Consider the following 19,662-nt stretch of genomic DNA (forward strand, 5'->3'; position numbering starts at 1 on the left):
TTGTCAATAACCTGCTTTTCTGGCGCTGCATTAAGAGCTTACATACATGCATGATATCTTTGGTATTCATGAAGGTGGACTCTATGCTTCTTTGCATTTGTGAGAGGTTTTAATATTAAAGTATTTGAAAGTCAATGAAATAGAGAACAGCTTATAGTTTCTGGGTCCTCTGAAAAGTAAGGTAGTGTATTAGGTATTTAGATCCTAAGACTGCACAGTGGGCAGTTTTGGTTAAGTTCTCCAAGCTGTACCACTGATTTGCCAATATACTGAAGTCCCTGCTTTTTTTTTTGCTTTTTTTTTTTTTTTTTTTTTCTGGCAATTAATAGCATAAATGCACCACAGGTATATCCTGAACTTTCATTAAAAATCTGAGAGCTCTTCCATGAAACAGGTGGAATGGCAAGACATACATCATAGTAATAAATTACTTATTATATCCCTAGCTCAAGGAACAGTTTAGTAAAGAGGGTGTGAAGCTTAATAGAGTTGCTAATGAGAAGACATGACACCAGAATGGATGGAATGAAGTTCCTTCCAAACTATCCAATCTATCCCATCCATCACTTATTTTTTCTAATCTATTTCTAAAAGATGAGGAGATAGACAGATGTTTTACAGCTCTGGGTTTACAGGCATAGGTTATTGCCCACAATAAATAGCTTAAATTTTCTTGAGTCTTGAAATTGTTTTTCTGAGATACATTATGTTTGATAACAATAGGACCTTGTGAAGGAAATATCTATTCAGAAAGTCAGAAAAGAAAGAGGAGCACAGAGTCAGCTTTGTAGCAGCTCTATATGGTAACCTGTACAGTTATATAGTCTTGGAATCAGGAAAAGTATCCTCTAGTTTCTTTGTATGTGAGTCAAATCTCTTGTTACATTGTCTCTAAAACAGCAATAGCAAATGTATCTCTTTCTGCAGTTTATAACAGTTCTAGGACACAGAATGTTTCTTTTTGAATGATTTGGTGTATGCATCTTTACCAAATTACTTGAAAGAGAAAGAATACAAAACCAACAAAACTAAACCAAAACTGTTCCTTTTTTTACCTGTGACTAAACTGGATACAATTAGTGGCAGGACCAGCATTTGCAGCATTCTCATGAGTAGTTCTCCTGGAAATGAAAAGTACTTGACTTCCCGATAGCTCATCTTATATGATCGGAGAGAAAATCCAAGGATTACACCTGAAGAGACAGAAAAGATATAATAACTTAGTCTTCTAAAGTAGTAGTAACATCTGAATGTGAATATTTGTAGAGTACTTACTTGATGTATCTGATGGCAACATGCAGTTTTTATTATGCCCCAGACTGTATTTCTGATCTGCTCTCTCAAATAGCAACTACAATTATGAGTAGTCCTACTGAAGCCATCAAATTATTTTTCACTGTCACAGATTCAGAAGATCATTTGTTCTGCTATTTTAAAAAATCTAGATTAATGTAAAAGGCACATCTGGAGTCTTAATGAAAAGGAAACAGTCCCTGCTATGGCAGCCAAGTGCTTTGAATTCTGGGATTTTGAGCATAATCATATATGAATGCATATACATACTAGCTACCAGCCTTCAGAGTCTTGTCCATGCCTGTTTACTCTGTGGGGCCTGATCCTGTTGATTCTCTTCAGATTGGATGACATAACCAGGATAGATTTATTTGAGAATCCCCTTGTGGTTTGGTCTTCATGCAGTAAAACAGCATCAGGAGGTAAGTAGCTTTACACATGCCTGCCTTCAGAAACACAAGCACTTGCAAAGGAGGAGCTAATCGGAGTTGGAAGGTCTTACTGAATGATTAAGTGGTGGGTTTTAGAGCCTCAGGGAGTGGAGTGAGGGAGTGGAGTAAGGGAGTGTCTGGATCCATTTACTGTGCTGGGAACAGATAAATGGTCTTTGACATATATTTACAAATGGAAGCTGTGGACTGGCTGACATGTGGCAACCTAAACTTCTCAGCTAGAACTCTGTAGATTTTTTCTCGTACTTGGTGCCAACTGTTTTATTTGCTTCTTTTGGTTAATTGACATAATTATTTACAATTTATTGAAAGTTAAATGGTTTGGTGCCTGTCTAATATAAGTCTTCCCTATCCAGCCAGGCAACACTTGGCTTTATCTGGAAAAACCTTACCCATACAGATGGTGAAACTCAGCTATCCCTCCTTCCCATTCCTGGCTCCATGTTCTTCCCCACTTTCTACTGCTGACACTAGTGGCTGTATAGAAAGTTGGATCAGGGAGCTGATCCTGCTGCAAAAAGTATTTATTTTTCTATGTTAATTTTGATCCAGGTCAATTGCCTGAGGTAGTTTGTTTGCATGGCTGCAGAAGTGTTGATACCTTCACAAGAGAATAGGCACAGTTGTGCCTTTGAGGGGAGTGAGACTACCCTTTTTGGCAAATAGGCATACTTAGGTTTCCTAAAACTTTTCATGAAAGTGCATCCTCAGTGACGTTAGGAAGCAAAGCATTGAAACTCACTTCTAGATCATGTTGGAACTTGGTTATATCCTGAAAATGCTGTAACATTGAACACTTCTGGAAACTGCTAGTTCCAATTCTTAATCACTTTGTGGATTTGCTTTTTTAAAATCAGATTTTAGACTGGCACATCCATACAGCAGATAATATCTTCATGCCAAATTTTACTAGCTAAAATAAGCTGTTATGCCTCCCACACTAGCTTATTGCCACCTGCTGTATGTTAGTGACCCCTGTCTGTCTGATCATGCTATTTGGGACTTCAGCAGGTTGGTTAAGTTAGGGAAGTGGAGAAATTACTTGTGGAGGACAGAAAATCTCATTGTCATAGGATTGGAGAAAAGCAATTAGAGCACAGTTAGATCCAAGTAAGGAGTTCACACTATGGAGGAGAGTGTTGTGACTAGAAAGCATTTGTTTTAGTTGCATTCCTGTTCTATAGACTCAGGTAGTCAAAGTGCATTTTGCATAACTCATTTTTCTAGGTAAAAGTAGATCATAGAGTGCATAGAGGAATAACCTCTGAATGATTCTTGATTTTAAAAAGTGCTTTAGAGTTTCACTTATTTTCAATAAGGTTTTAAATTCCACCACAGTGTTACTCATTATTTTCTTTTTATATGGGAAACACATTTCTCAGATATAAAGAATCCATCTGGACCCTTTGTTTCTTCACTTAATGAGCACTACATTTAGACAACTGGAGAACAAGCAAATAGAGCTAGACCAGCTTCTTACTTAGGCCACAGTCCTCCAATTAGTTTCGCATGAATTAATCTCTGCACTAGTACAAAGCCTCACTGAAGTTAGGAAGGGTTTCTGAGGCTGCTATAAGAACTAGTCCTTATGCTATACTATAACGGCTTGATTATCTGGCCCACTACTGTCCAAGCAGCACTAAATGAGCTAAGAGAGAATCAGGGCTTGAGAAGGCTGTTTGAGTGAGTACTGTTGGTAGTGACAGTAAGTTTCTTCTGACATTCCTTGTAAACCTATTGAGCCAAAAATTATTGTGCCTTTCTTCCCGCCCCCCACCCCCTCTTTTTTTTTTCCCTAAAGTGTTCCGTGCATAATTACAGGGTTACCCAGCATTGCAGTTTACAAAAAGAATTTCTGTGATGCGGAAAATATGTGCCCCGATAGTGTATTCTGGTGAACTGTGTCAACACCCAATAGCTACTAATTCTTCAGTCTTAATCTTAGTACCTCTATACATCTATATGCAGTCATGCCTGAGCCATAAGAACCTTTCTCTGAGTCAGTTTCCCTACTTGTAAAATAGGTATAGGAGTTGTTGTTTCACAGATGAGTCAGAAAATTAGTTGTGTTCACACAGTGATCTTGGCAACACAATAGGAATTTAAGCAAATTATCTCCTCATTGTAGTGAGTGATAATGAAAGCAGAAGAGCATGATTTTACCAATCTCTCTTGATTTTAGTATATATAGAGAGGAAGCTTTATTTTTGGCTCTGAGCTTAAACACCTAGATATGGGGCATTAGATCCTGTCCAACAAACTTTTACCAACAAAAATTATGAACCTGAAACAGGAAAATGAAACTTGGCAAGGTGGTTTTGACTTCTTCAAATTCACTTCTCAGAAACAACATTAATGGGTTTTAAAGAGTGAGATAACAGCATACAGTGATCATGTAAAGATAGATACAATGATGAAGTATCAAAATAAAATTGGGAAGTAAGTCCTGGTAGGAGGTACTAAACCTTTGGAAGGTGTGCAGTATTTTAACATCCATCTTGTGTGTGGTAAGAGTTGTAGTGCTTAGCACCCTCCATGATCAAGACTGTAGGTGGCCTTTCTCAGAAAAAGTTTCAAGTTTCTGATTAATTCTGAAAATTGTAATGAAACAAAGCCTTGTGTGAAACAAGCTCCCACAACCTGTTGTGCAGGTTTCTGTCTACCCTTTGTAACAGAAAAGAACAACTATAATCAACGCTATCAGAGCCTGACTTCTCAAATGGTAAATGGTGTACCATTCCCGCACTGCAGGGAAGAGTAGATTTCTTGACAGAATTTTTTTGGCTTTTTGTGGCCAAAAATCGCTAGTGCTTGTTTAAGCTAAGGAGCTGAATTCTATATATTTGTATAGTTGTATGACAGAGCCATATTGCTGAATAACTTATGTAGTTCATAATGAAGAAATCAATGAGATTAGACCTATAAAAATATTTTTGAGGTGTTATTGTCAGTGATATAGTCAAATTTATGGAAAATCTGATTTGCAGATAATCATGATAACAAGAGAGCAGTCCCTACACACCTACACACAGGTTTAAAACACCATATCAGTAAAAAAAAACAACCAACCAAAAAGCCCTTAACTGTTAGAAGATGACAGATGCTTTACCAAGATGTAAATGTTCATACAAGAATGTTAGGGAAGCTTAAGTCTATCCTCCTCGTTGGCCTACTCCGAATAAATAGATATAAAAATTTAATAAAGAAATAGGATTGTTTTTTTCGCTACTTCAAATAATTCATAATCTTAAGATAATAAAGAAAATAAGGAATCTGGAATCTCCTAATTGGCATGATGTTTTTAAGTGAACAATAGCAGCAATTTTGTTAAATCAGTGATGTCTCAGTTTTTTAAAATGAATCCATATGAGCTTCTGGCCTATGTCTTATTTCAGAAACACAGGAATTAAGGCTACTCCATTATTTGGAAGTAATATTTTTTACAATATCCATGCTTTCTGTTATCATGCAGAAAGTAAAAAAACTAGCAGTTTTACTTTTAAATTGATAAAAAAATCACTCAAGCATATTTGAAGGGGAAATTACTAGGTGGTATATTAAAGACAGTCCAAGAGCTGCCTTTTCCATGTTAGTGCTTGCCAGTTCAAACAGAACACAACAATAAGGTTTACATACACATCTGCTTTTTACTAGTAAATCTTAAAATACTGTTAAACACGGTCTGTATCAATATCCTTTTCTTTAATAGATGAGGTACAGATTTCTTCTTTTCCACCAGGAAATAGAAAACTTCATAGTAACTGGAAAAGAATACTTTAAATGAGGTAGAGTGGTGTGCTAAAGTAACAGCTGATAATAGCGCTCTCTCAGAAAACGTTGTAACCAGCAAGCAAATAACATTTTGTTCTGTAACAGAAGTTGGACTAGAGCCAGTAAGAGAAGCAGGCTCCTACCAGTTTAATAGAACATTGTATATTTTTGCTAGCTGCACAGCCATTTCACTCTTATGTTCCTGCAGAGCTCTGGAATGAATGGTATTGTTCTTTGGGTCATTCACTTCTGCTTGATTTAAAATTTTGTTCTGACACCTTTATTTCCAAGAACCAGTTTCAGATAAGGCCGCAACTGTATTTACTTGGGACAAACAGGTAAATAACTCCTCTAGTGATAAGAAATACTTCAAGTTGCCAACAAAATCACAAACACTTTTTTTTTGCTTGCCACAAGAACCACAGACTCACCAATTTGCTTGCATGCTTTTGATTTTCATCTTTTTCTTCCTGTAATTTCATATTGAACTTTCCTCACACCCTCGCCCACCTTGTGTATCACCCACTCATTCCTTACTTTCTGGTTTTACTTATGCAGGTAAGGCAGTATGCTCCCTTTGAAACCATTTTGTCTGACCTAAATATTCAATACCTACATACTGTGGCAGACTTTTTTTTGGTGCCTTTTGTTTGTTTGTTTGTTACTTTTACTAATTTTATGTTTAAAATCATCTCATATTATGCTAATTATTTTTTAGTAGCTAACTACTTATTTTTTTTTTCTTTTTACTCCATTTAATTTAGGGCTGCAGCAGAGTTGCTACTTTTAAGAATTAGAGAACTACTTCTTGTATTCTGTGGTCATCAGTACTGCCTTTGTAGTCACCTCTCTTTGACCTTTTTATACTAAAGGTGTAAAATTATGACCCTATTTAAAGGTCCTTCACACAAAGTATATTTGATGGAAAACCTAAAGAACACTTTATGAGTCTCCATTCCAAAAATATGCAAGAAATGCCCTTGGTTCAGGACAAAGAGTTGAAGGCTGTTTTGTCCATGTCCTGTGATAGGCAAATAACTAAGGTGAGGAAGGGCACACATGGGCTCAAACTGAGGGGAATAGTACTGAGAAGAGCACCAAATCGCTGTAGCCAGGAAGAGACTACAGTTTAAGCTGTTCTTTTTTATAGAATAAAATGGAATGGACTAGAATAGAACAGAGTAGAATAGAATACAGAATAGTTGGAAGGGACCTACAACTGTCATCAAGTCAATGGCTTCAGGGCGGACTAAATGTTGAAGTATGTTATTAAGAACCTTGTCCAAATGCCCTTTAAGCTCTGTCAGGCTCGGAGCATCAACTACCCCTCCAGGAAGCCTGTTCCAGTGTTTGACCACCCCCTCTGTAAAGAAATGCTGCCTCATGCCCAGTCTGAACCCGGCCTGATGTAGCTTTGAACCTTTCCCATGTGTCCTGTCACTGGATCCCCAAGGAGAAGAGCTCAGCACTTCCCTCTCCACATTCTCACTTCAGGAAGCTGTAGAGAGAAATTAGGTCCCCCCTCAGACTCCTTTTCTCTAAACTAGACAAAACCAAATTCCTTGCTTGTACTTGTGAGATACTGAGATGAGCTCATATGGGAGCTAAACCAGGGAGAAACTATTTTCATTGGGTCACTTTTCTGCCAGACTAGTTCCCCGCACAGGCTTACTGGTGTGCTAGGTGATGATGGTGCTGCTGTGATGGCAAAGGAAGAAAGCAAGCCTTTGAGGGTGGAAATGTGCAGCCAGGGACAGAAGTAGGACTGGCTTAGTCAATCACAGAATCATACCCTTAAGAAACCTTATCAATTACTCTTCCTATGGCAATGCAGAATTGGAGCTAATAGGTAGCTTAAAATTCCTTTAATTGTCTTTTTCTAAGGCTGAGTTTAGAGCTAAAGTTGTCCACATGAACTTGCTTCTCTATTTCAGGTCTGAAAAAGGCGAAGTATCAGTTGGCTTAATACACGAGTTATTATTCCTCTACAGCTCTCACCTGAGAGAGACCCAGCAGTGAATCTCACCTGTATAGGTGTATATGTTTTTGTGTGATATGTTCCTTCCCTTTCAACTGGATGGTGCCAGTGCTGTAGAGAGCTTAAGGACCTGTGCTGCAAGTAGCTCTTGTAGGTGGCTATATCGAAGTGCGATATGGGTTAATTTGGACACAAATAGTTATCTCTCCTTTTCTTGAGAGATAACATGAGGGGAATCATGGGAGAAGTACCACAGAAGAACTAGATATCCTAGATTTGATTGGGATCCAGAAGATCTCAATGATCTCAAAGATTTTTTTGTTGTATGGGATGATTCTAGAAGCAAAGTAGTATCTTACAACTTATTGACAATTCTCTGGTGAAAAACAAACTATCTGGTTTGTCTGTATATAAAACACATATTTACTTTAGTCATGATGCACAATACTTATTGTGTACAAGTGGACTACCCATGGTAGTTGTGGATAGTATATACTGATTTGTGGCAGGCCTGACACATTCTTGTAGTGCTAAAGTCATTACCCACATAATGCAGAGTATATTGTGCATGCATACATGCACCCTAGGGCTCCCCAAGTCTTCCAGACATCGAGCAATTTAACTGAAACTTCTACCCCAATTAAGCTGTGAAAGATCAGAAAATACCAGCAAAAAAGCCTCCAAGTCCACCTAGACAGAATTCTAAGGCTATAAAAAGAGATGTATTCAGAGGAAAGAAAATGTATAGTGAAGTAGTAGTTACATTGATGTCAAAGAATTGTTGCCTGTGTCAGAAGAGAAATCAGTGTATTGCCTTTGCTTAGATGACACGGGAGTGCCAGGGTGCTCTCAGCTGTACTAAAGAGACACAGAACTACACTGTGCACCAGGAATACCTGTCTCTTGAACCTGAAGATGTGCTTTATCCAATGAGAGCTATTACCTTCCAAAAATCCCAGACCAGACTGTTAACATCACTGTTAAGTTACAATTTGCAAAGATCCAGAGGCATTTTATGATATTTATGTATTTTACGGACATTTAGAGCTCGATTAACGTAGATACATAGGCACATAGTTTGCAGCTCGAAATTAAGACACTCAAAACCTCTGCCTGCTACTGCCTAACTCTGGAGGTGTCTGAACTCCTGAAACACCTTTACAGCTATGGCTGGGCACTTGCACATTGTCTTTACTTGCAGATGCAGCTCCTCCTTCTTGGATTGGAATGGAGAGTCTGAGGCTGTAGGGAAGAACTGATGTAACTAAGGAATGAGTAAAATCCCAATTTTATGAGGTACTTCCTAAACCTGGATGCTTCTTATATCAAATCTGAGGATATAACAGCATCTGAGTACTACTAAAAAAGTTTCTAAAAAAATCTCTGAAGTCTGTCCTTTGCTACTTCTTGGCTCCAATGTTACACCCCTAGACTATTTTTTTCCCTTCTGTCTGTTGTTATTTGGTTCATTTGCCCTTCGTCCCCAATTAGGAGGTAATTTTCTTCCTTTGAGAACATGTCCAAAAGATTGTTCTCTTTTCATCCAACTAAAGCTTCTCTGCCTTCATTTTTTTCTTTTTTTCTCATTTTTCTCCTATTTTCCTTTTCTGTTTCTGTATTTATTTCTCATATTCTATTTCTATTTTGTTATTATTTATAAGACAAGAAATAGCAGGGCATTTATAGAGGATTTGGAATGAAAAAGAGTTTTCATTGCTCGCACTGAAGCAGACTGTTCTTTATGGAATGGGGACATTATTCCTGATTTCACCCTCAGACAAAAGACTTTACTGAAAGACAAACTATTCCTAGTTTATGTACTCTTATTAGTCTCTGAGCTATAGAAAAAATACTTTTTATGCAAAAAAAAAAACCCCAAATAATTACATCAAAATTCAGGAAATCTCTCTTACTATACATATAAAGAAGATCAGACACTCACAATATGTGACAGATTTCGTTTTGTGAAGTATTATTTAGAATTATTGTACTACTCAGTGCTTTACAAAGTTACCCTAGTAACTGATTGTTTCATGCCTGGGTTTACTTTGCTCCTTCACCTTTTTGACCGGTGTTAAGTTTTTACTCCCATAAAGAATAGTTCCCAACACATAAGAAAACTGCTCTCTTAAAGTTTACATTGTTCCTTTCTTGACTTCACATTTCTTTCTTTCCTGTTTTTTCTCCACTGGAAGCTGACATAGTCCATAACAGCACTGGATTCTGTGTTTCTCTAATACTGTTTCAACTGCTTATCCATATTATTTTGTCTTTTCCATAGTATAGAAGCAATAAGGAACTGCAGTCAATGAGACTGAGATCCTCCAGTGCCAAGAAATTTGTGCAAATATGTTCTGAAAACAGAGTTCTCTGAAGAACTTCCAATGTATTTTAACAGAAAGCCTGAGGTTAGAAGGTTAGACCTTGATAGTTGTCTTTGTTTTGTTTTGTTTTGGTTTGGTTTTTTTGTTTGTTTGTTTTGTTTAGTTTTGGTTTTGTTTTATTTTGTTTTGTTTTTGATTCCACCTTAGAAATACACTACAAAACAGTTCATTGTAAGCTTGGCTTCCTTGATATGCAGTTTTACTCCATCGTTTGTGGGATGTTCAAATTATGCATTCATATCTCTACGGAGCTAGCCCAACTTTTCATTCCTACAAAACTACCTGTTAATTTAGCTTATTACTGATAGCCTAAATGTGTAAACAAGATGCTTGCTGCTGAGGTTTAAGTATTTTGTTGAATCAAGATATGCCTATGCCAGAACAGTTTGGGTCATGGAACATAACTCACGTGGCAGACTTTGTTAAAAGATTTTAAAGAATCTTTTTATCCAATATTTTAGTGACACATGCAAACAATCTGGACATACTGAATTTCCTGTTGTAGAATGTAGGACTTTTGCCATATCAGCTGTAAGCATTACTGGAACCCTTTATTTATGCTGCATTTTGCATTCAGTGAATTATTTTGATAAGGAAATCAGGCTGAAATTCATGGAATCATGGTGCCATCTTCTTAAAAAGATAGTTAGGATGCTTTGTTAGTTGGGTGACTTCATCCCTAAAACTTTAATATGATTATGAAAATATTAATAACTAGAACCTTCCATCTATTTATTTTGCTGGTCAATGGCCTCTCTCAACACATGAATTTCCAAAAACATCTTATTTCAGATGATTAAAAAGAGGCCTCATGCATAACTTCGTGTGAGTTAACTCATCTGAAGGATAGAGGATTAATTTAGATGTAACCTCCATATAGGTTATGATACCTCTCTTCTCACTGTTAGGTGTTATTCAGAATGGTAGAATTTCCCTGTCTTAAAGGTCACAAAAATGGCGAAGGGAACTTGGCACCTGGAACAGTACTTAGTTACATAGTAAGTACTTGAGACCAAACTGTGACCTTCAAAGGCCTTCTAGATAAAAAAGCTTAGCTCTGAAACTCTATAAAGTTAATGGGCACCTCTCTGTTTGTTTTGGAAGACCCCTCACTTCTCGCTGTTCTTTTTTTTTTTTTTTTTCCCTCAGAATTGCCATGACCTAAACATCTATTTGCCTAATTCCAGGCTGAGTCCTGGGAATCTAGAAACTCAACATGACTCACAAGTGCATGCAGAGAATCACCTGGATTTGGGATGCCCTGTGTTGCTGTTCTTACCCAAAGAATTACTTCACAGCCTGGGGCTCCCTGTTGTAGATGAGTATTTCAGCCATTAGGTTAAAACATCATGCCTCCTTTTGTTCTCTTGGCATATATATTTGTCTTTAGAAATCTTGCATTTCCTCCTGCTTGATGACACAACTTTGAAAGGAAAGGTGGAATTACATCCTCCTGTAACTTGCCTTTTGAAAGTAAAAGGAGCAAGCCAGGTCCTCCAGTGCTGCTGAAACAATTCCCAAGGTGAGGGCTCTTGTGCTTCTTGACTGGGTGAAAATACCTGGTGTAGTCCTGACTCACTCAGAAAAGAGTGGGAGTAGGAATGCAAACCTGTTTGTTTTTCTTCTGGCAAGTTTTGGGCAGTTATATGCTTAGCTTGTGGACATGTGGGTTTACTCTTTCAAGTCTCCTAGCTGCTGCTCATGCATTAAAAAGACACCAGCTCTGAGATGTGGATTCCACATGCAGCTTCCTTTGCTTATGTTTTAGGCTTTGAAGGACTAGATCGCACATCCATGTGTGTCCCAAGTAAAAACTATTTAAAAAAACCCATGAAAATACATGCAGTAGCCTTATCTATCAATTGCTTTTGGTTAGTACTCCCAGGAGTTCCCTGATTAATGGTCCTGATATACTCACACAAAGGTAATTTTCTTCTTCTTTTTTTCTTTTTTTTTTTTTTTTTTTTTTTTTTTAATTTAGTACTTGTGAATAGTAAAACCAGAGCATTTACTAGAGTCAGTTTAAAGGACCAACTTGTATTTCAGTGTAAATAATGTTTAACACTTAAGACCCATCTTTTATAGACTTTTTTGAATAAATTATTTTTCAGTTTTGTTACAGTACCTGATGAAAAGCATGCACACACTTTGTAACTTTAAGGCTGATTTCCATTTATGATCTTCTATCCATGCCAGTACGAAATTCACACACACATCAAGTTTCAAGGAAGAAAATGCATTTCTTCAAAGTTCATAACTGAATAAGAATTCAAATGGTAAACTTAACTGCTGCTAAGAGAAAGGACATGGGAGAACAACCACAAAATATGAGTATCAGTAACATTTTGTTGTCCTCCTGATTCTCCTGTTACCCTTCTGGTTTTCTTTTACTCTTTTCCTTTTTTAACTGCTTTTCTTTTCACTGTTGTACAGGTCACCGGGCCAATTATTTCCCCCTGTTGTTAAAAAATGCCTTAAAAATCTATCATCAAAATAGATTTCCTTTGTATGGATATATACAAGAAAATCGAGACAGTTTGGGGGACAGCTGAGGAGAAAATAATTGTATTTATGCTGAATTCAGAGGCTGTCTCTATCTCAATGCTGTCTTAAAGAACCATAAAACTAATGTGGCTGCATGGATTGTGTTATGCAGTTGGTGGTTCGAGAATATATACTTTTTTTAATAAGGCATGAAAAAATTAAAAAATCAATATCTTTCAGATGCTGATATAGAAATTGTTGCTATATTAAAAATTGTCACAATGCCTGCATTTATATGTTACATTTTTTTTGCCAGTTTTATTAACATCCAGACAATCTAGTCTCTTTATTTACCTCTTTTAAATATTGGATTTTTTGGTATACTTTTACAAATGCACTTTATCTTGATTTACATAAAAATATAAATATTTTATAAAAATATTTTTTTCTTCAGTACCATAAAATCCCTGGAAACTTTCAGATGCCTGGTTATTTCAAGAATCTGTGTGAGAAATTTAAGCCACATGAATGAAAGTTTCAGGAATTCATAAACAACTGAACATGTCGTCTTCAGCTATTTCTTCATTGTGGCCAACTAAAAAGCATTCTGGTGCAGGTGACAGCTCATTCTAGCTGTACAATAGCTAGGGTGTGCTAGTAAGAATCCAACAATGTTAAACATTTACTCAGCATATGAATCATTGGCACCTAGCTTATGACTTTGTACTGCTTTGCAGTCACCTTAGTGACTACAGTACATGCCTACCAACAAGTGTAAAGGACTGGCAAGCACTAATACTAGTTCATTTACTGCTGAAATGTCTTTTTAATTCCCTTTGATGCTCAACACAAAATTTTCTTTGACAGCCTTTGAGATATCCACTAACTCTTCTGTTACATATCTCTTGATAGCATCATTGCAATAGCATACTAGCATTCAGACAATTTTCTTGTAAAGTCTCTGAGAAACCATATAAACATCCTACATGTCTCAGTTACTGTCCTGCATTCCACCCAGGACAGCCTTGAAATCTGCTTTGTAAGAAGTGGTATTACATAAATGAATTGAAATTCAATTTCTAGAGAGACTTTTGAGAATCTCATCTTCCTTTTTACAAGCTGTGTGAAGAGTTTAGTGAATGCATGTTTCTCTGGATTGTTTTATGACCACTCAGGCATACTACTTTTGAGTACCACTTTGCAATTCCACTGATTTGACAATTTAGAGGAAATAGGAAGGTAATAAGCCTATATATAGCACATTTTTTACCTTTACTGTGCATGTGTACACAGCTGCTGTCTCTAGAATGCACAATTGTGATTTGCAAAGTAGACAAGTTTATTGTTCTTACTCTGTGCCATGTATGGCAGTCCAACAACCAGTGCCATTTCATTTCAGTAACACCAGAGTGCACAGTAAGAAATTAAGTTTGTGATAATAGATTAACAACATTTTATTTTTGAAGTAACAGCTAAAAGAGCATACTGTTTGTATTTCATAATATGACTTCTATTACTGGCTACTCAATAGCAGAATTAAATTTCTTTGTATTTCTATAGTTTTTCTCCCTTTTGAAAAGGATCATCTCTTTTGAGTGTTTAAGTTAGTGTTGCTCTGGATCTTGTAATGCCTGTTTATGTTTTGTTTGTTTGGTTTCTTGTGTTTTTGTTTTGTTTTGTTTGTTTGTTTTCTTTCCAAAATAATAACTATTTATTAACTTCAAAAGAATAAAGGTTCTGCTCATTAATTTTTTCAGCATATTACTTAGGAAGGTTTTGTCACTCAGTGAGAAAGCAATTGTGCTGGGCAGGTTCTTTAAGAGAGCATTGGGACAGAGGAAGCCTCTGAGTTCAGCATAAGTAGAATTAACTTTTCCTCAGCTGTTCACAAAATACCCTGGTTTTCTGGTATATATCTTAATCTTTTGTCTGGTGTCACATTTCTCTCTTTAACGTATTCCCTCACCTAGGACTCATCTCTTACAACTGTTTGTCCTGTAGTTATCGATAGGTCCTTGCTTTGTTCTCATGCAAATTTTACCAAGGCTGCCTTAGGCACTGTCATCGTGTTCATTGTCAGCGTGTGATGGGGTCAAACACCCTTCCCTGGGTATGTCAGCCTCAGCCTTCTGTGGATACGAAGGGCCTGCCAGTAGCAGAAAAGGTGTCACTTCAACACACAAGAGTAGATGTTATCCAAGATTCTCTCTACCTGTATATTACAGACTTGTGCCTCTTAGGACTCCTTTTAAACTAATGTTCAGAGCAGAAGTGTGTTGAAATAAGAGAATCTGCTACTCTGCACAGCTTTGCACTGTTTGAATATTTTTTGGGTTTTGTGTGGTTTTTATGTTCCTTATAATGAAGGATCATCTGCAGGCTTTATTCGACTCTTTGCTTTTTTTGGGGATGTAGGGACATTGGCAATACCTTCATATCTCCTGTCTTCTTTCTGTACTTTTAACAAGTTTTTTTATAAAGATGTTGGAAAGTTTTGGGATCTTATATATGATGCGTGCTGTTGTAAAACAGATGTTGTATGGGCCTGTCTACGTTTCACATCTATTGCCTGCAATTACAGAAGATTTGGTTTCATGACACAACCAGTCTTATGTGCCCTTCGGTGGTCAGGTAGACAGAAATCAGAACTGGATCCATCTCCGTCCTGCTTTAATGTCCCAGGGGATAACTGCAGCATGTAGCTTCAGCACTGTAAAGGGGATTTTAGCTAATGATTTGCAGCTATAAAGGTTTCATATATATGCAGAAACTTATTTTCATAGTACTTGCTCCACAACCTTCCTCTACTTCACTAACTCCCCCAATTAAAACAATATTTCTCTGTGAACAGCTTCTCAGGATGTCTGCTGAGCAGCTCTGTGTGTCTCAGTCTTTCCTTCTGTACAAGTTGAGAATCCACAGGAGATTCCTTGGCATTTAGAAGCCCTGCCAGAGTAAAGTCTGGGCTTCTGTGGCATTTTTGGAAAATGGGAGGTAAGTAGCAGAGAATCAAGACAGTCTACTGAAGGAAGAGTATCTGAAAGGAAGGCATTTTGAGGGCAGGATGATGGAGCTAAGTAGCGTGGGAGAGAGGGCACTGCCTGAGATTTTGCCAGTAATTTGGCTAGCACTTCAAAGTTCTTAAGACTTCCTGCAGATTTTGCATGAGCCACCATGACCTCTAGCCTACCTTAAATTGCTCCTGGTCATCATGACACTCTGAATTTAGCAGTGGTCAGCTTTTCAAATTCACCTCACATAATTGTTCTCATTCATTGGCTCTGCCAAGATCCAATGCTGAGAACTTGTTTAACGTTTCTTGGTATACTAGAAGAATCTGAAAAACTGCATCATAACTCACTGACCACGCTTTTCTCAAAGTTTGTCAGAGGGCTTAACAGCAGTTAAAATTTTGCTAAAAACAGCAACAAGAATGATAATGATGATGTGCTAGACAGATACTACCTATGCAGAATGTGAAGTCAGAAGGATGTTTCAAGAGGTTTTTGGGAAATAGAGAACAGTACTAAGTAATTCTCAACATGAATTATAACTTCATCATTAGGTTTTTAATGATCAATTGAACTTGTATTATAGCAGCTAGTGAATTCAGGTTAGAATTCAGTTCAGAATCAGAGCAACAGCAGAAGTTATGGTGTCTGTATTTCTCCTTGTTATATGAATGCCAGAAAATCTCTACTCTGCAAAGTATCAGTATGCAACGCAAACAAATGCATGTTGCAGCTATTCACTGCAAAACAAAATGCATGTTTAGACAGACATAAACTCAAGTGTCTTTTATAAACTACAGTCCTGAGACTGGATTAAGACATATGATCCTATCCACTTAACCTCTAGCAGCACCCATCCTGCTCAGCAAGGAAAATTGAAATGCTCTATTAAATAGGATTTTTCATGTCAGTCCCTTAACAAAAGAGGCCTGAAACAAATGTTTCTGAAGAAATGTTGCTCTCTTTAAAGCTAAAATTTTGTGTTTCCTGAATTTACTCTTTATGAAAATTGCTGTAGTGTCAGCCTTAAAAACTATTGTCATCTGTCTAGATTACAGAGACCATGAAGACTCAGTTCTTGTAAATGATTCAACCCTGACCTGAGTATAGTTTGGTTTCCCCCTACACTCACATCCAAGCATCTCTGATGAGACAGCCAGCAGTGCTAATTAGTGGGTTAATTTCACAATGTTGATTACTGTCTGCTAGAAAAGGGATTAAGCCCACCATCTGATTTTCCACAGATCACAAAACAACTGAGAGATTATAACAATTTAGTCTTTGCCAAACTAGACAGATGGAGTTCAACCAGTGACTTTTTTCCAAACTCTAACCAACTGTTTCCTCCTTCTGAATTTCCCCACAACAGCACAAAACTCTCAAAAACACAGTGTCTTACCTTTTATGAGCTGGGACCTCACTGTTCTAATCATACATATGTACTGTACAGTTACACCACAAATAAGGAATCTGAGAAAACTTTGGAGTATTCCATCATTGTAATGTGAAGACTTTTTTCCATGTGTTAGGCCAGATATGTCTATAGGTTCATACATGGAATTGGAGCAGCTGGCAGCTGCACATTTTCATTAGTTCTCCAACTTGTGTTCCAGCCTTACTGGTTGCTGTAGGTGGTAGTGGAGCTGTGGGCAGACATTTGTCCCCAGTCATCTAAAGCTAATTGGAACATGCAAAACCGTAAAAACACTTGTCCAACCCGCATGTCTGTTCTCACATTGCCAAATTTATAGGAGTCACAGTGGAGGTAGATGACAGTGAAAAAATTGCAAGAGCACACAGGTCTTGTGCAGTATAGACAGGAGACAATCTAAGAATTGCATTCCTTCGAGGCTGGATAGTGTTTCAAGACTTGCTTAATTTGTTCTGCCTTTCCTGACCATTGTAGGTAAAACCCCTTAGTTTTTTATCGCTGATATTAATGGGCTTTTTGCATTGAACATATACATATTTAGGAATTAAAAGTACTTGTGATCAAATACTGTTGATAAACATGAGAGGCTGGTATTTCTGTTATAGCAACAAAGTATTATTTTAAACAATATGTGCATTAATATAATTGTCTAATTTTCTCCCAGAAAAAGACCATCAAACCTGAAATTAATGTAAAATAACCCTGCAGATATTGTATCAAGCAACAATAATGGTAAAGCCCTAAAATACGAATTCCTAAAAAAGCTGTAGAAAAATAGCATGACGATTTATATGGAACAGCATTATCAAGGACATTAGGGCCTACATAGGTGTAGGATATGCACCCTTATTTTTAAGTGTTAACATTTGGATTTTAATGAGCAGATTTGCAGTTTCATATTTTAAATTAATTAGAAAATAAAAATTAAAGTAGTTCAGTAAAGACATACTGTTCCTGCTCAGGCTCTAAAGAATGGTATTTCATGAAACATATGGTGTCATTTAGAAAAGCTGTAGTTAAAGGAAAATTACCAAAAGTGAACACTTAAACATATAAAGGCAAATTTATTTTAAAAATTGGATGTTTTTCTCAGAAGATTCGCTTTCTAATGTAAATTCAAAATGTGTAGCAGTATTTCAAATTTGCATTTTGGTGCATTCCAAATCTAAATGCTGTTTGATGTTCTGGATTCCTCTCCATATACTCTAAAAAGGCATTTAGTCAGGTGTTATCTTGTGGTCATTTGAATAAGTAACATTGCTATTGTTGCCCCAATTCCATCTGAAAGATGCATGTGGAAGATTGTGAGTGACTGAGAGAGCGTAAGCTTGTACTTAAGTTTGATTGTTTTGCATTTATCAAGGGAAAACTGAAAAGACTGAGGCTCTAATATATACCTTTGCCTAGAAATTTCACTTCATTCATTGTGGACTTCTGATTGTCATTGCAAGGTGGGATTTTATTTGGTTTTTGTTTGTTTATTTGTTTTTAAGATGTGTGTATATATAGATTAGGTAAATAAAAGTTACATCCTGAACATTTTGCTGCAACTGGCTTTGGTAGACAAAGTTTTCATTGAAAGCGTTCAATTCAGTTTTTTATCTAATTCTTTAAGAGGCGAAACCATAAAACAGTTGAATTTCTTCATTAAAATGATCCTTCACACTACTAGAATAATGTAAATGTGTCTTCCCTAAACTTCAACATGCAGCTGTCAAAGCCAAAAATCTCCAAGCCAGAACATTCTTATCACTGCAGAAGAATTTGGGATCTCATTTGTAATGCAAATTGCCCAGGCAAATTGTCATTGTCAAATGCACTGGAGATCCTATTGAACAAATTACTCACCAAGAATCACAGCAACAACGGTGAAGAGCACAAAGGCATTCCTCAATAAATAACTTTTAACATCATCCTTTGTTATGCTCTGCACTTTTTTTTTTGCCAAAAGTGTACGTTTCCGGACTCCTTGTTGAATGCGTTCCATCCTACTTCCAGTTTTTGGATCTTCTCCGTTACCTTTAGTCATCTATTTTACAGGAGGTTTTCTTTTACAATTAACTTCTGTCAATATCCCCTCTGAAAAGCGGAAGGCTCTTTGCCGTGGGAGGTGCTGGTGAAACCTGCAAGACAAGAAATTTCAAATATCGCAATAAGATTTTAAAGAAATGACTAGCCATATGTTTACATGGAAGCAAATATTCTTCATGTTTCAGTAAAACTTGTATTATTTGTAGGATCTAAGTTGTTAACTGCAGTTTTTGATACATCACATCAATGACTGCTAAAGAATTATTTGAGGTGAGGATTATATCAACCGATCAGATACGTGTCATGTGTCTGCAGAAATTAATCTGAGTTGCTGTCATGCTGTAAAACCCATGAATAATTTTTTTTTTTTTTTTCCAGTTGCTAGAGATATACTAGTGTAAAATCAGGAAAAATTGTGGAAGCCTAAGGTGCTATAATGTTTAAAACTGTCAGGCTTCATTTTTATCTGTTTAGCAGGCCCATATTATCTGAAAAGAATTCTAGCTCACCTTCACATTTCCCACTGGAGAGAAATATTTTGCTTGAACTGGTACATTTGAAATGTTCTGCATTTCAGATCTTTTTAAATGGTTCAATGCATTGGATGAAATACTCTTTTTCACATGGCAAACCACAGCAGGAATAGTTTATTTATCCCCCAACTGATATTTAGAAGATATGCCTTTGACAGTTTTATGTTGATAACATTCATCTTTGAAGTGTATAAACTATTCAGAGCACATCTGTAAAACATCAGAAGTTATATCCCACTTAGCTTGTCACTTCAGACTGTAATACAAGTTCACATTGCAAAATAACGCTTAGC

The 19,662-nt window shown here is 36.8% G+C and overlaps 1 protein-coding gene across 4 annotated transcripts in view; it reads right to left on the minus strand.

The window, feature by feature from the left end:
* SLC1A3 (solute carrier family 1 member 3) overlaps positions 1-18,834 on the minus strand; it is a gene marked incomplete at both ends in the record, with an annotated part of 61,826 nt that extends 42,992 nt beyond the window's left edge. For 3 of the 4 annotated variants that reach the window (XM_080363039.1, XM_080363037.1, XM_080363036.1), the window contains 2 exons: positions 1,056-1,193; positions 18,654-18,834. In XM_080363039.1, coding sequence (XP_080219165.1) covers positions 1,056-1,193; positions 18,654-18,834 — 319 coding nt within the window. The remainder of the gene's footprint in view (positions 1-1,055; positions 1,194-18,653) is intronic. The other variant, XM_080363038.1, reaches the window with a different exon arrangement.
* Between the last annotated feature and the right edge of the window lie 828 nt (positions 18,835-19,662).

The sequence above is a fragment of the Nesoenas mayeri genome, assembly GCF_963082525.1.
Source record: "Nesoenas mayeri genome assembly, chromosome: Z".
Classification (NCBI taxonomy): Eukaryota; Metazoa; Chordata; class Aves; order Columbiformes; family Columbidae; genus Nesoenas; species Nesoenas mayeri.